The following is a 14,706-nucleotide window of genomic DNA, read 5'->3' as shown; positions in this document are numbered from 1 at the left end:
TGAGGAACTGTCCCAGATTGAGCTGTCATTAGAGGAGGTTTTGGAACAAATAGGTAAACTAAACAGCGATAAGTCACCAGGACCAGATGGCATTCACCCAAGAGTTCTGAAGGAACTCAAATGTGAAATTGCAGAACTACTAACTGTAGTCTGTAACCTATTATTTAAATCAGCTTCTGTACCCAGTAACTGGAGGATACCTAATGTGACGCCAATTTTTTTAAAGGGCTCCAGAGGTGATCCTGGCAATTAATTACAGGCCGATAAGCCTGACTTCAGTACTGGGCAAACTGGTTGAAACTATAGTAAAGAACAAAATTGTCAGACACATAGATGAACATAATTGGTTGAGGAAGAGTCAACATGGTTTTTTTTGTAAAGGGAAATAATGTCTCACCAATCTATTACATGTGGACAAGGGGAATCCAGTGGATATAGTGTACTTAGATTTTTCAGAAAGCCTTTGACAAGGTCCCTCACCAAAGGCTCTTAAGCAAAGTAAGCTGTCATGGGATAAGAGGACAGGTCCTCTCATGAGTTGGTAACTGATTAAAAGATAGAAAACAAAGGGTAGGAATAAATGGTCAGTTTTCAGAACGGAGAGAGGTAAATAGTGATGTTACTAAAATGATCTGGAAAAAGGGGTAAACAATGAGTGCCAAAATTTGCAGATGATACAAAACTACTCAAGATAGTTGTCCCAGGCAGACTGTGAAGAGCTACAAAAAAATCTCACAGAACTCGGTGACTGGGGAACAAAATGGTAGATGAAATTCAATGTTGATAAATGCAAAGTAATGCACATTGGAAAGCATAATCCCAACTATACATATAAAATGATGGGGTCTAAATTAGTTGTTACCACTCAAGAAACAGATCTTGGAGTCATTGTGGATAGTTCTCTGAAAACATCCACACAATGTGCAGCAGCAGTCAGAAAAGTGAACAGAATGTTGGGAAGCATTAAGAAAGGGATAGATAATAAAACAGAAAATATCATATTGCCTCTATATAAATCCATGGTATGCCCACATCTTGAATACTGTGTGCAGATGTGGTCACCCCATCTCAAAAAAGCTATCTTGGAATTGGAAAAGGTTCAGAAAAGGGCAACAAAAATGATTAGGGATATGGAATGGCTTCTCTATGAGGAGAGATTAATAAAACTGGGACTTTTCAGCTTGGAAAACAGACTACTAACTCAGGATTTGATAGAGGGCTATAAAATTATGACTGGTGTGGAGAAAGTAAATAAGGAAGTGTTATTTACTCCTTCTCATAACACCAGAACTAAGGGTCACCAAATGAAATTAGTAGGCAGCAGGTTTAAAACAAACAAAAGGAAGTATTTTTTCACACAACACACAGTCAGTCTGTGGAACTCTTTGCCAAAGTAAATTGTGAAGGCCAAGATTATAACAGGGTTCAAAAAATAACTAGATAAGTTCATGGAGGATAGGTCCATCAGTGGCTATTAGCCAGGATGGGCAGGAATGGTGTCCCTAGCCGCTGTTTGCCAGAAGCTGGGAATGGGCGAAGGGGGATGGATCACTTGATGATTACCTGTTCATTCCCTCTGGGACCTCTGGCATTGGCCACTGTCGGAAGACAGGATACTAGGCTAGATGGACCTTTGGTCTGACCCAGTGTGGCCATTCTTATATTCTTAAGTAAACCTTTTCAATATAAAAATGTAATGCAACTTGAACCAAAGGTTAGTATGTTGACCCTGGCACTCTCTCTTGTAAATAGCTCACCTTAAACATGTCATCTCCTTCTCCATCCTGTGGCACCATGAAGACTTGATGTAATAGTGTAGCGCACTAGTGCACTTTAAACTTTGAAACTGCCAATCCTTTTTGTCCCTGATTTTTTAAAATATTGACTCATTTATCCCTCTTCTCCACTCAGGTAAATATCTCAGTTGTGGTATTCAACCTCCTACAGAAAGAGTGTGGGATAAAAACTAGAAGATGTTACATCCTGTGAGATAGAGGTGCTACTCACCCTGAAAGATTTCCTACCTCTTGAACTAGTGAACGAGCCAGACTACCATCTTAATGGTTATCATTCATCCACAGCAGCTAAACAGTTTCCCATTCTGTAGATCCTTTTCTGTTGCACGATTTGTCACAGAAAGTGCCATTTTATTGAATACAAATGGAAATAATATTGATTTCCAGGCACCAAAACTCCAGTCCTATTAGAATAGGATAAACAAACTCTAGCGCTATCTCATTTTAGCTTATCGAAAGGACAACAGATTTGGGGACATTGGTTTGGCATACTGAAACTTCTTGAAATTCAGACAGTTTTCTGAGCTTCACTGGTTAATTTTTTTTTTAAGAGACTGGGTGGTGATCCAAATCTTTAAACAAATTGCCTAGTGAGCTATTTCCTGCTCCAGTGCCATGAGAAGACAAATAGCCCCAGCATTTCTCACCGCCCATGCACGCAGTTCCACTGCCAAAATAAAATCTATTACCTGTGCTTCTAGAGGGGAAATGAATAAAATATATTCCACTGAAAGTGCACAGATGGCTTGAAGCCACTTACATAATGTACAAAAATAATCCTTTTTCATTACTACTTAGATATAACTCCACTTAATCAGTCAGTTGCTTTCCAGATAAAATCACTGATTTCCAGTATTTCTACAAGATTATTAGTATTTATTATTTTATTTTGTAGTATACACAAGTGTGGTATATACTTCACAGGAAACATAAGACAAGTCCATGCTCCAAAAAGCTTCTGTTTAGATTATAGTCCTAGGGACAAGTGAAGTTACAACCTGGAAGAAAAGGGGCAAGGAAGGGCATAGGCTAAAGACACGATTAAACATTGCTTCAGGTTAGACATACATATGTCCTGATAGGTCAAGAAAGGTGTTAAAACACATTTTTGGTAAACTATGTACTGAGAGGGGTTTTAGGAAGGATTTGAATGAGATGGAAGGCTGGCAGATATATTTTGAAAGAAGCAGCATGGAAGAATACTTGAGACATTTGTGAGAGAAGATGAGCAGTAGCAAGGCCGGCCTTTATTCATTGAGAGTACAGGTGGGGTGACCCTGCAGGAGGGCATCTACTATACCCCTTGCATTATAAGGAATTAGTTCCTTCACTGGCTCTGATTAGTATGGCACAGAAGGGAGCTTTGAAGGGGCCACTAGATCTATTTTTACGCAATAATGCATTGCTCCAATTTATGAAAGCACTGAGATACACTTGAAAACCAAAAGAGCCACTGGTAGAGATGGTCTTATTCAAAGAAATAAAGAATTAATCTCTCATCGGTTAGTAGATGCAGGGGTGGCCAAACTGAGCCTATGAAGGAGCCAGAATTTACCAATGTACATTGCCAGAGAGCCACAGTAATAGGTCAGCAGCCTCCCATCATCTCCCCCACCCACACTCCCAGCACCTCCCACCCACTGGCAGCCCTGCCCCCTCCTTACCTTCCCACACCTCCTGATCAGCTGTTTCGTGGCGTGCAGGAGGCTCGGGGGTGGGAAGGGGGAGGAGTGAGGGCACTGTAGGCTCAGGAGAGGGGGCGGGAAGGGGTGGAGTGGGGGCGGGGCCTGTGGCAGAGCCGGGGGTTGAGCAGTGAGCACCCCCCGGCCCACTGGAAAGTTGGCACCTGTAGCTCCAGCCCCGGAGTCGGCGCCTGCACAAGGAGCCGCATATTAACTCTGAAGAGCCGCGCGTGGCTCCGGAGCCACAGGTTGGCCGCCCCTGCACTAGAGTATTGGTTGCTTGTCACTGGAAATGAAACAATTGACCAAATTAAATAAATGACTAAAAAAGTGTTATAAAAAGTGTATCTCGTACATACCCAGTAAAATTAGAGAAAGGGGAGATACGTAGTGATTATTACTTATTTTTATTACCATAGCATTTGGTTACCATTTATTCACTGCTAAGAGAGAATGCACTCACCTGCTAAAGAAATATTACTATTTTAAAAAAAATACCAAATGAAATAAGTATAATGGATTTGCATTGCTTTTGTTGTCTAAATATAGTTCTTTGCACAAATAAGGTGAGACAATGTGCCTTGGGTTGTGTAAGAAGGATTGTCCTGTAACTTGGTATTCCCCGCTAAAAAGAAAAAGTTGACTTCATTGTTACCTAATATTTCTCTAAACAAAGTGGTCTGTTTGTTTTTGTAATTGTTAATATTCTATTTATGGTACACACACGGTGATGATCTGTAACAGTACTCCTATTTCCTAACGCCTTTAGTCTCAGTAGTGTTTTGTTGAACAAATAGTCCTATTTATTTCAATGGCACTAATAAGGCACATCTCAAGGTAAGGTTGATGTAATTGGGTGCTACATAAATCGATTTAAAAATGCATACTTCTGGGGTTTACGGGAGTGGTGCCTAAGGGATAAATAGCATACTAAATCTCTAGTTTAGTGTAAGAGCCAGTGCTTCCTTACCTCAGATACAATTGTAGGAGAAAGACTGAAGATCTTATCATATGCTCTGTCAAAATATAAAGGGAATGCTAAATATTTAGATAACTGTATCACCTGGTGGCGCCTACATTACATTACAGAAGCACAAGATATGCATGTGTTGACTGATGACTGTGTTATTCCTTACACAATCACGCTGTTTGAAAAAAAGAGGGTATCTTACCATTTTTTTGCTGTTTTTTGCAGAATCATTTGCTGTCTCAAACAGAGAACTGTGTGATGAAGAGAAAGAGATAGTACATTTCCCAATATGTGAAGGCACCTCCCAACCTGAGCCCTCATGTTCAGCTGTCAGAATAACAGCGAATAAAAACTACCGAAGTAAAGCCACTCAGGAGGGTGCTTTGAAAAAGATGCATGAGGAAGAGCATCACCAGCAAATGTCAATTTTACAACTGCAGCTGATACAAATGAATGAAGTGCATGTGGCAAAAATACAACAGATAGAAAGGGAGTGTGAGATGGCTGAAGAGGAACACAGGATAAAAATGGAAGTGCTAAATAAAAAGAAAATGTATTGGGAGAGAAAACTGCAGACCATCACAAAAGAATGGCCTGTATCATCCTTTAACAGACCCTTTCCTAATTCGCCCTAGAATTTATGGTGGGCAGAGAAAATCAGATTGAGCACATTGTTACTAAGGTGTATTGGCAAGAGGGTCTATTAAAATTAATGTAGTGTGACAGAATGGATGTTCAGTCAATAGTGAACATGTTTGGACTCCTTAATACCATCTAGGAATACAGATTGGATGAGTCTAATAAGGGAAAGTTCTATAGTTCATTTGTGGGTGAGCTCTGAAAGTAAATTGTATCTTCTTTGAGTTTCAGATATGCACAGTAGTACTTGTGAATTGTGAGCATAACATTTGTTCCTCTCTCAACTTCCAACTGCCCTTTTTAAATATAGAAAGTTCCCATAGAGTAGACACACCTGAAATTTGAGTATGTTTTAAAACTTCGGCTTTACAACTTTACACTTTAAATTATGTTGCTTGTTTTCTAGCCCTTTCCTCCATTTCCTGGTTGAAGGCAGGGGTTGGAGTCATTCTTTGTTCTCACACTGAACACAGCAGATACTTGACAGGCAGTAACCCAATTGCTATACAGGGACATAGAGGAAATCCCCTCCCCCGTCTTTCTTTTTTATTATTATTTTATTTATTATTCCTCCTCTGCAGCAGGTAAGTGAAAATGAAGGAGCCAGTGAGGAGACAAGAGGAGCATTCTAGTAGGTAATTTGCAGGGAAAGGAAATCAAAACCTCCAACCAGCTGGCTGATTGGGACGACGGTTGGGCACTGGCTTGCTAGCTACTAGGGCCATAACTGTTGGAAAGAGGGAAAGAAGAGGATATTTTCCCAGAAGTAGCTACTTTTGGCTCCCCTCCCTCAGTACTATCCTATCACCCAGATGTATATTCAGGAACTATGTATGTGAGGAAAGCATGCTACTGCAGCTGCTAGAGAAATAAGCCAGTGTCTTAACTGTACTGTACACCTGACATCATTCTGTGATAAAAGCTTTTCCACTGCTTCGTGTAACTCTTAAGAAGCAGCTGGCTATCTCGCCAACAAGTAATTCCTGCCAGCAGCCAGCTAATGGATTTGGATCTTGTTCCTAATTAGAAGTAACGTCTGTTGTGGATCCTGCTCTTTTCTCACCAACTCAACATACTTATAGAGGTAAAGGCCGATTTTCACTTAGTGCAGTGCCCTATACCTGTGAATTCTGTCTGCTTGGCTGTGTTCCACACATCAGCCCAGAGCCACCCCTGCCTCTGCTATCAACCAGGGATTCCTGTTGTCTTTATTTACTTATATGTATCAGAATAGCACCTAGAGGCCTCAACAGAAATTGGTGCCCTCTTGTGATAGGTGCTACACAGACACATAATAAAAGATTGCCCCCACCCTGAAGATCTTAGTCTAAAGAAGACAAGGGCTGGGAAATGGGCAATACGAAACCAAGGGTAAAGTATTAAAGTGCACATTTTAGAACAAATTTAGAGGTTTATTCTAAAGGATCTTCCTCTATCTGAAAAGGTGTTTTTTTGGGGGGAGAGGCATTTTAAATAAGTGACAAAGAATAAGCAGAAAACCCCTTATTTTTTATTCAGTTATAAAAGTGAGAGTTCCATTATTTTAAATGTATTTTCCCCACAGATAATTGGAAAAGAAAACCGTATATTAGCAGTATTTTTCAAATGAAAACAAATTTTAAAAGGTGCCATCCTCCCTCTTCTCTAGATTGCCTTCCTGCTGCAAGCTTTCATATTTATTTTTCTCTTGGTCACTTTTCCCTGCTGCTGATGCATACTTGTAGGCTTTGCTCCTGTCAGTCATAATATGCTGTCTGCACGTTAGGGGTGAAAGTGAAGAGAGTAGTGCTATTTCAGTGCTGCTCCTCCTGAATGATTGAAAAAAATCAGTTCTGGCAGACATGCAGCAGGTACAAACATGAGTCTGGTATGAAATCTAAAGGGGGCAGTTCTATTGGGGAGCAAAATCCCATTCTTAGTGTGGATGGACTCCCTCTTCTGGCAAATTGGCTGTAGGAAGGAGAAGACAGTGGGGTCAGGGGTACTAATTCTGTTGGCCTGAAAGGAACACAATGTTGGAGTGTGGGGCAATAATCTATGACTCTGGGTAGGGGGAATTAAAGAGGAGAATTGGGATTGCAGAGGACAATTCTTGGTCTGAGGTCATGATCTGTGGTTTAGGGGGTGAGAATGCTTTGAATGGAGATGGTGATGGCCCATTCACCTATGATAAAAGGTGGGATGGAGGAGAATATATATTAGTGTCACACTGACAAGGCCCTTCTCATACTGCTACTGACTGAAAACCACTCAAAACTACACAGCATAAAAATGGTATCAGAAGGTGAGGAAAAGAGACATCTTGAGAGTTGGGGAGGGAGCAGGAGTGAAGAGAGAATGTGGATTTGAAGGGGTTGGGCCTAGAAGACAATACAGCATGCTCCAAGGAGATTGTGATATCACCTCCTTTTTTACTCTTTATGGTGATAGCACTGCTGATGAGATACGTTGTTTTTATTTTTATATTCCAAATAAATTCATTTAAATTATGCATATTTTCAGATTACCAAATTGGTGATGTCTCAGATTGGATATACGCTCTTAGAGCCTTATTCGCACAGAGAAGTGCTTGTATTAATTATGAAACCAAAATGTACGGCATTTAGAGTGGGCAAGAGGGACTTTGAATTCAGTCACTGTTGTAAAAACGTATAGCAGAAGGATTGGAAAGAACCAAGATAAAGAGCTTAAGGAAAGGATAGCTAATGTGAGTATTATGCCTAGGGACATGGTATTGAGTACCACAAGATGTCTGGGGACATTGGAACATTATTTATATAAGGAAGTCTTACTGATCATATAGCCACCCACACTTGGAATAGAAGGATCCAGCTAGACTTACAGAATGATTATTCCCTTTATTGAGTACTTTATCTAGGCTAGTTTTAAATGACTTGAGTGATGGGGTTTCCACCACTTGGCTAAGAGATTGATTATTACCTAGTAAAATAGACCTCAGTGCTAGGAATTTCCCCTTGGTATTAAGCTTAAATTGTCATTTGTTTGGGTCTATCCTCTTTAGTCCTAATATATATACCCTTGGAAAACACTAAAAGTTGTTCCTCTCTCTTCTTTCTGGCTTACATCCTAATATCCTCCACTAGCTGTTTGGCCAAGATTCTTAGGTTTTTTCTAAATCTTTTCTCATAAGTAAATCCCAGCAGCCCTAAACTATTTGTTTCTCTTCTCTGAATTTCCTCCAAATTGTTTACATCTCTCTAGTATTAAAGTACCCAGAACTGAACATGATGGGCCAAAATTATCCCTGGTTTAACTCCAAGGATGATATCTTATACCAGTGAGGTATTTGGCCCAGAGTTCCAGTTGTGGTCTGTTTGTTCATACAGAGAGAAACTGTCCTCTCTCTGGCCATGACATGATGCATCTGCTTATACTGTCCACTATCACATTGACTTTTTTTACTGCCATATCAAATGGGAGCTCATCTAACTTGCTATCCACTGTCACATGTAAGTCTTTTTCTGCATTGTTTCAAAATTTCTGTCTCTCAAGATCTGTTTCATTTATTATTCCCCAGCAATACAAGCTTTCATATTTCCAGGTTAGAATCTCATTTTGCTCTTTTCTGCCTTTGGCTTTGATCATACTCAACCCAAGATCTGTGCACAGAGTGGATCGTCCTTGCATAGATCTTCTCCTTTCTGCATGGAAAATCGGCTCCACTTACTGCATAGCACAGTCACTTACACATTCCGCAAGACCCCATGAGGGGCACTTCGGGGACTTGGCAAAGGAAGTGGGGAAGACTGGGCAACCTAGAAGAAAGAAGGGAGTGGAGGGAAATGTTGTTTCCAGTCCAGCTCTGCAGAGCTCAGACAGGAAAGACTATGGCCCTGGGCTGTATGTTATCTCTTCAGCTGAGCCCTCCCTCAGAACCAGAGCTGGTTCAGCAGCAGTGTCTGCATAGATGGCCCTAGCCTTCCATTGATCCTTGGATGATGTGGGAGGAATCTCCATGAAGGATTCACATGGAAAGTTCCTCCTCTAGAGCCCTACTCATAGGCCTCACCATTCAAGTGGAATAATCTTTTTCCCCCCTAATATCTCTAGGACCTGTTGTATTGTTTCTCTCTTGTTTCATTTCCATTCCTCCTTACTTGTTTTTGTTTTTTTAGTCTCAAATTTTGAACAGTTCCTCCTAAAGACATATTTTTTCCATAATTCTTCTGATGCATGTTTTATTTGTGTGCCAAACTAGTAAAGTCCACCATAAGTTCAGTCCTGTGGTTTCCTACATGTGGGTAGCTTATTCAAAGATGTTTTGTATGTGTCAGGCATAGATAGCAGTTACACTTTGTGTTTTTCATACTTTGTGTCCTTACTCAGTGGAGTTCTTGCTGTCTGTCTCATTATCAAACTATCTCACTGTACATGCCTTTCTGTAAATACTTTGGACACCATCCACCTTTTCTTCTCTTTCTGTCTCCGGTCAGATATAAAGAGGTAACCACAATATCTTTGTAATGTGAGTATTAATGCATTACTAAAATTAATATATTTAGATTAGTAAAACAAACACAATAAAAAGATGGTAGAATAATATGAGAGAAATGTTAACATGATTTAAGAAATTTTATACAAGGCAGATGGTCAATAATTTTGAAGAATGAAGAGAACTTGTTGCCAACTGTAAAAATAAAAGAACTACCAATTTTATGCCAGTAGAAACATGCACAGTGCTCTTTGCTCTTCCAAACTCATAGAATTATTTTGGTGCTTTTGAATACCAGGGGGATCTTGCTTTTTTTATATTTTTTTTAAACATGGAATTGCACAGAACAAGTCAGTTCACTTAGATGTAAAGCAAGTACCCAGGGGAATGTAGATAGACTTTATGGCATAATAAAAGAGCAAAAAAAAAAAAAATTACGGGTTGTGGCTCTGAATGTTTTATCATTGTAGTGCTGAAGGCATTAAGATTTCTACCATATCATCATTCACATTGGTAGCACGAAACAAATTTAATATTTGCTAGGGCAAAAGAGTACAGCAAATAAGAGAAACTTCTCTTTAAAAGCTTTTAAAGTAAAGTTACTACCTTTCTTACCATTTCAGTGCTAATTAGAAGTTGTGAAGGTTCTGTTTGTTTCCACACTGGATATGCCTACAAAATTTCAGATACTTAGACACATTTGTTGATGCCTCCCTCACTACAACGTTCTCACAGTCCATTGCTTCCTCCCTTCAGTACCTCGAGTCTTCTCCCTCTGGCTGCACTGTGTTTGATATACTCCATGGGATACCAAAGTTCTTTCCTCTAGTGCCAGCAGTTTATCTTTCAAGGGAGTTTGTGAATGGGCCAGATCCACAATATGTCCTCACAGTATAGTCTTTCCTAAAAAAACATATTCCCAAGGTTTGCCTTTGTTTGTATTTTTTATTTTATTTGTATTTTGTCTGAGACACTAACCATACCAAACAAAGCTCTGGGTCAGGAATGCAAAGAGTTCACCACAGACAATTTTCCTAGCTTCTTCTCAAACTGACTTAATTCTGTGGTTTCTCCTTGCAGGACTTCCTTTTATCTACCTCTAGCTCTCCTGTCTCAGAGAGCCGCTGAGTGTTGATTTCTGAGCTGATTATAAAGAGACCCACCTAATCTGGCTATCAGTATGTGTCAGCTGAATTGCTCTGCACCTACAAACATGGTCCTAAGACATTCTCAGATGTCGAAGGCTCCCCTTTCTCCACCCTCCTCAAAACAGCTTTCCTTTGAGAAGATGGACTACATATCCCTCATACCCAGCCTCTGGTCAACTTTTCTTTGGGGATCTAGGTACCTACCCTTTCTGGCAGTAACAATAACTGGCTGCTAAAAGTGCTAGACTTTTCTACTCGTCCCCAAATTATACTGAATGGAAATTATGTATGTTTGATGGTTGTATGCCCCAGAATGCATTCTGTGTGCCAAAGGTATTTGAGAATCATTTCTCTGATAGTTGGAGTCTAGCAGGCAAGCTGCCAAATGTGCTGGGCACAACAATCAAGGAAAGAGAATGAGGAGGGGGGCCTATTGGACAGTTAAGGGAGATAATCAGCTGTGTTGATGGGGGAATGCAGTTGGGGTCACAGTGGATGATCAGATGGATAAGAACTGAACAGTATCTTTGTCCAGTCTTCTGACTGATCTTGAAGAAACTTCCCAATATTTTAGAATAGCTAGAAATCATCTTTTCCCCTTCCTTTCCCTGCTAAAAGCAGACTAGACAGAAACTACAGAATTCTCTCCCTTAAAAAAAATCAGAACTAAAGTCAGCTAGATTTTAGATAGTGTTTATTATTTAATTAGATACATGATTTGTTTGTTTTTATGTACTTTGGAATTGTAAGTGTGTTTGCTTTCTTTGTTATGCTTTATAGGCATACTACGGGCTATATTGCTCAGTTCCTGGCTCTGGAGGTTAAAATCCCTATTTAGCCATGTTTGTTGTCATGAGGGGAGGACAGAAGTGGGTTCACATTACATATAATTTGTACCATGTCATTCCCATCTTTGAGCCCTTCTCAGAGATCTAGGGCCATTCTTGAATATCCTGTATCAGAAGTTGGTGTTAAATACCAAGTTATAATTATTTATTATTTGTGCAACACCAACAAGGTGGTAGGTACAGTGATAGAATATAAAACCACCCAGCTGTGTAAGGTGGGTTTATTATTTTTTTTAACCAGACTTACTCCAGAATATAGACTGCATCACAGGAATCTGACTGGGAGATTCATTTGGCCCAGTCATGGCCGGGTACTCTATGTTTCTTTGGCAGTAGTCAAATATAGGGGAATAGGATCAATGTTTTGTAACGTCAGATGCATTCTGCAGCAGTTCAGTCCAGGACTTTGGATACTTAACCTGTTACTCTCAGTGAGGTCTTTGATTAAAAACTGTTGAACTAACCATCTAAGTATTCCAAAGAAATTATTTCTGAACTTGATGAGCTCCTCAGCTTGTTAATTTTTGAATACCCAAGACTGTTGATCCTGGGGAAGTTTGAAGTATTACACCAGTAAGAAATCCTATATGTTTCCTAAAGATCTTTTGGATACTGTCAAATCCATAAACTCCACCCATTATGTTACAGAAAGTATACATCAAGTGGGTTATTTGATAGATTTGGTGTTTTACTCCAAACTGAATTTCCCCTGTGATGGAAGTCATCATCAGTGCTTCCTTGATGGAGAGTAGTGTTGACCTAATGAAAATATACTGTGGGTCAGCCTCTGCTCAAGAAACCACAATGTCCTATCCAATTATTGCCCAATTTCAGTTTTATAAGCATGGAGGCCCATCATCCTACAGGGGTCAGTTTTATTGTCATTAAATATGTACGAGTCTATGCGTCTCACTGATAAGGTGGCATGGTTTGAGGTGTTATCAATAAGCTGCTAATAGCTATATGTCTACTACTGTCTCATTCCTTCTTAGTACTGTATCTGTTTTTTTTAACTTCACTTTCAGACTGAGTTCAAGACAACTGAATATTGCCTGCTCTCAGTTAGACCTATGTAATCCCAATGATGCCCGTTAGTTTGTATGGAAAGAGCTGTGAGCTGAATTTGGTCCATCGCTATTCATTATTTTCCTACTAAGTTGTCCAGAGGCTTCTGGGCACTAAACAATTATGTTTTTTATAATCGATTATAAAGCAGTGTGGATTAACCTCTTCCAAACCTCCAGACTGATTACAATGCAAAGTATATAGACTGCACTCAACTAATAAGAATAGCAATTAATAAAGATTCCATTAGAGTAAGAAGTACAGTTTTAGGTCACTTACATTAATCATACCACTTACCCAATACCTAATATACACCATGCTTTCATTCTCACTATTATCTTGGCAACTGCTATTGAAGTAGACACACTCTAACAAATGGCAAATGACGTTAGCAGCCCCCACCCTGTATATAGTATATATTAAAGCAAGTTAACAAAATGAACAGCATAATATTAAAAAGCTTTTTCTACTTACCACTTCAACCCTTTATGGGTTTCTATCATCTGTGTATATTTGTATTTATTTTTATATTGTCCATCTTGTTGATTTTTAAGTGTCTCAGGCGGAAATGAGGAGAGATCTGGTCTTTTCTTACTATTTCAGTTCCTGGCTGTCCAGGTGTCATATTGTTTTAGATCCCTACTGAAAAATAGCCAAACCATAAATGCAAATATCAAGATATTCAGTTCCTGCAGAATTAGAATACATCAGCCTAATTAACTCTTCTTTTTTATGTTTTCTTTTTTGCCCTTTCAATAATAATGTCAGTGTGTTGTTTTGTGACTGAGTGGCATCCAGCATTACTGGCAAAGCTATAGGTGCTGAGCTCCCATTGACGTCCGTTGGAGTTGTGTGTGCTCAACGCTTTTGAAAAGCCACCATTTCAAAACTATGATTGGGATTTTCAAAAATAATGTGAGAGCTTTATGCCCACAGATCCCATTGAGTTTCAGTGCAAGATGGGGCCCTAACTCTCTTAGGCACCTTTTGAAAATTCCACTCAACAAGGAACAAAAATAATCCCTCTTGTGTAAAATGATTTTTGCGTGTAGTTTTTCTTTAACTTCTTTCTGTGATCTTTGAGGCATTCTCTGACAAACCAATGAGAATCACTTAATATACATTTGACTGTTAGGTGCCATGAGTTTTTATGGAATCGTTTACAATTCCGAATATGCACGGGAAGAAAAGCAAGAATGCTTGGGGTGAAAATTTTTGTCTCTAAAATGTGCTGATGCTATCAGTACCCATACTGCCAGCCCTGTAGAGCTACAGTGGGGTGGCCCCTTTTTAAGAAGGCTTACCTTCCCCCAGACAAGTCAGCTTTTCCTTTCCCATGGCAACGACTCAGGGTGGTGTTGAAGGTTATAATGAGAGGTTCTCTCCGCTTTCATTTTATTTTATCCTGCAGAGACTTACCTTATTTTGCACCTATGTTTCACCAGCTGTGGAATCTCTTTGGTCACAGGGACTGTTATGATCTTTTAAAACCAAATGGCGCACTTTCACTGTGTTCTGAGAGTGCTACAGATAATGCAGAGTCTGAAAATGTGATTGGCAAAATACTGCCAGCCCAAGAGCTGGAGAATACCAAGAGAAAACTTGAATCTAGGTGCCTCACTTTTTAGTGCTTCTTGCACAACTGGTCAAACCATCAGGCAGCCATTCTTAATTTACACTGGGTTGTATTTATTATGTAATATTAGAGTCTGTTGTATTTTAACAATGTACAAATTACATTGTACAGTGTTTGTGCTTCTATAGTTGGTGAGCATCTAATACAAAATTAGCATTTAAGTACTGGCAAGTTTGTTATAAAAATATCTGAAAATGTGTAAATTCTTTCTGATACTATGTATTTTAACAGAGTATTAGATTATATCTCTTGTGGTCTTTGGCTTTTATTGAAGATGCAGTGAGTTTTTAAAACTACATTGAAACTTATATATTATTCATTGGACCAAAACCGTTTTTTGGCCTGAAGTTTTTCATTGAGCCAGTCTGATTTTATTAATCTAGCTGCCTCAGTTGTCTTACCTATTTGTAAAGTATTGAGTTAGTATTTTAGTACCTCAAACACCACCAAAGCTATTTCTTCCCCTCAC

The 14,706-nt window shown here is 39.4% G+C and overlaps 1 protein-coding gene across 4 annotated transcripts in view; it reads left to right on the top strand.

Moving 5' to 3' along the window:
- The window catches only part of MSANTD3 (Myb/SANT DNA binding domain containing 3), a 32,562-nt gene extending 18,080 nt beyond the window's left edge, over nucleotides 1–14,482 (top strand). For all 4 annotated transcript variants that reach the window (XM_084619277.1, XM_084619280.1, XM_084619278.1 and 1 more), the window contains one exon: nucleotides 4,674–14,482. In XM_084619277.1, coding sequence (XP_084475403.1) covers nucleotides 4,674–5,083 — 410 coding nt within the window. In that variant the 3' untranslated portion in view covers nucleotides 5,084–14,482. The remainder of the gene's footprint in view (nucleotides 1–4,673) is intronic.
- The last annotated feature ends 224 nt before the right edge of the window (nucleotides 14,483–14,706 follow it).

The sequence above is a fragment of the Lepidochelys olivacea genome, assembly GCF_965140295.1.
Source record: "Lepidochelys olivacea isolate rLepOli2 genome assembly, chromosome: 2".
Taxonomy (NCBI): Eukaryota; Metazoa; Chordata; order Testudines; family Cheloniidae; genus Lepidochelys; species Lepidochelys olivacea.
Note: the sequence above shows the minus strand (reverse complement) of the source record. Positions and strands in the feature narration are given on the sequence as shown.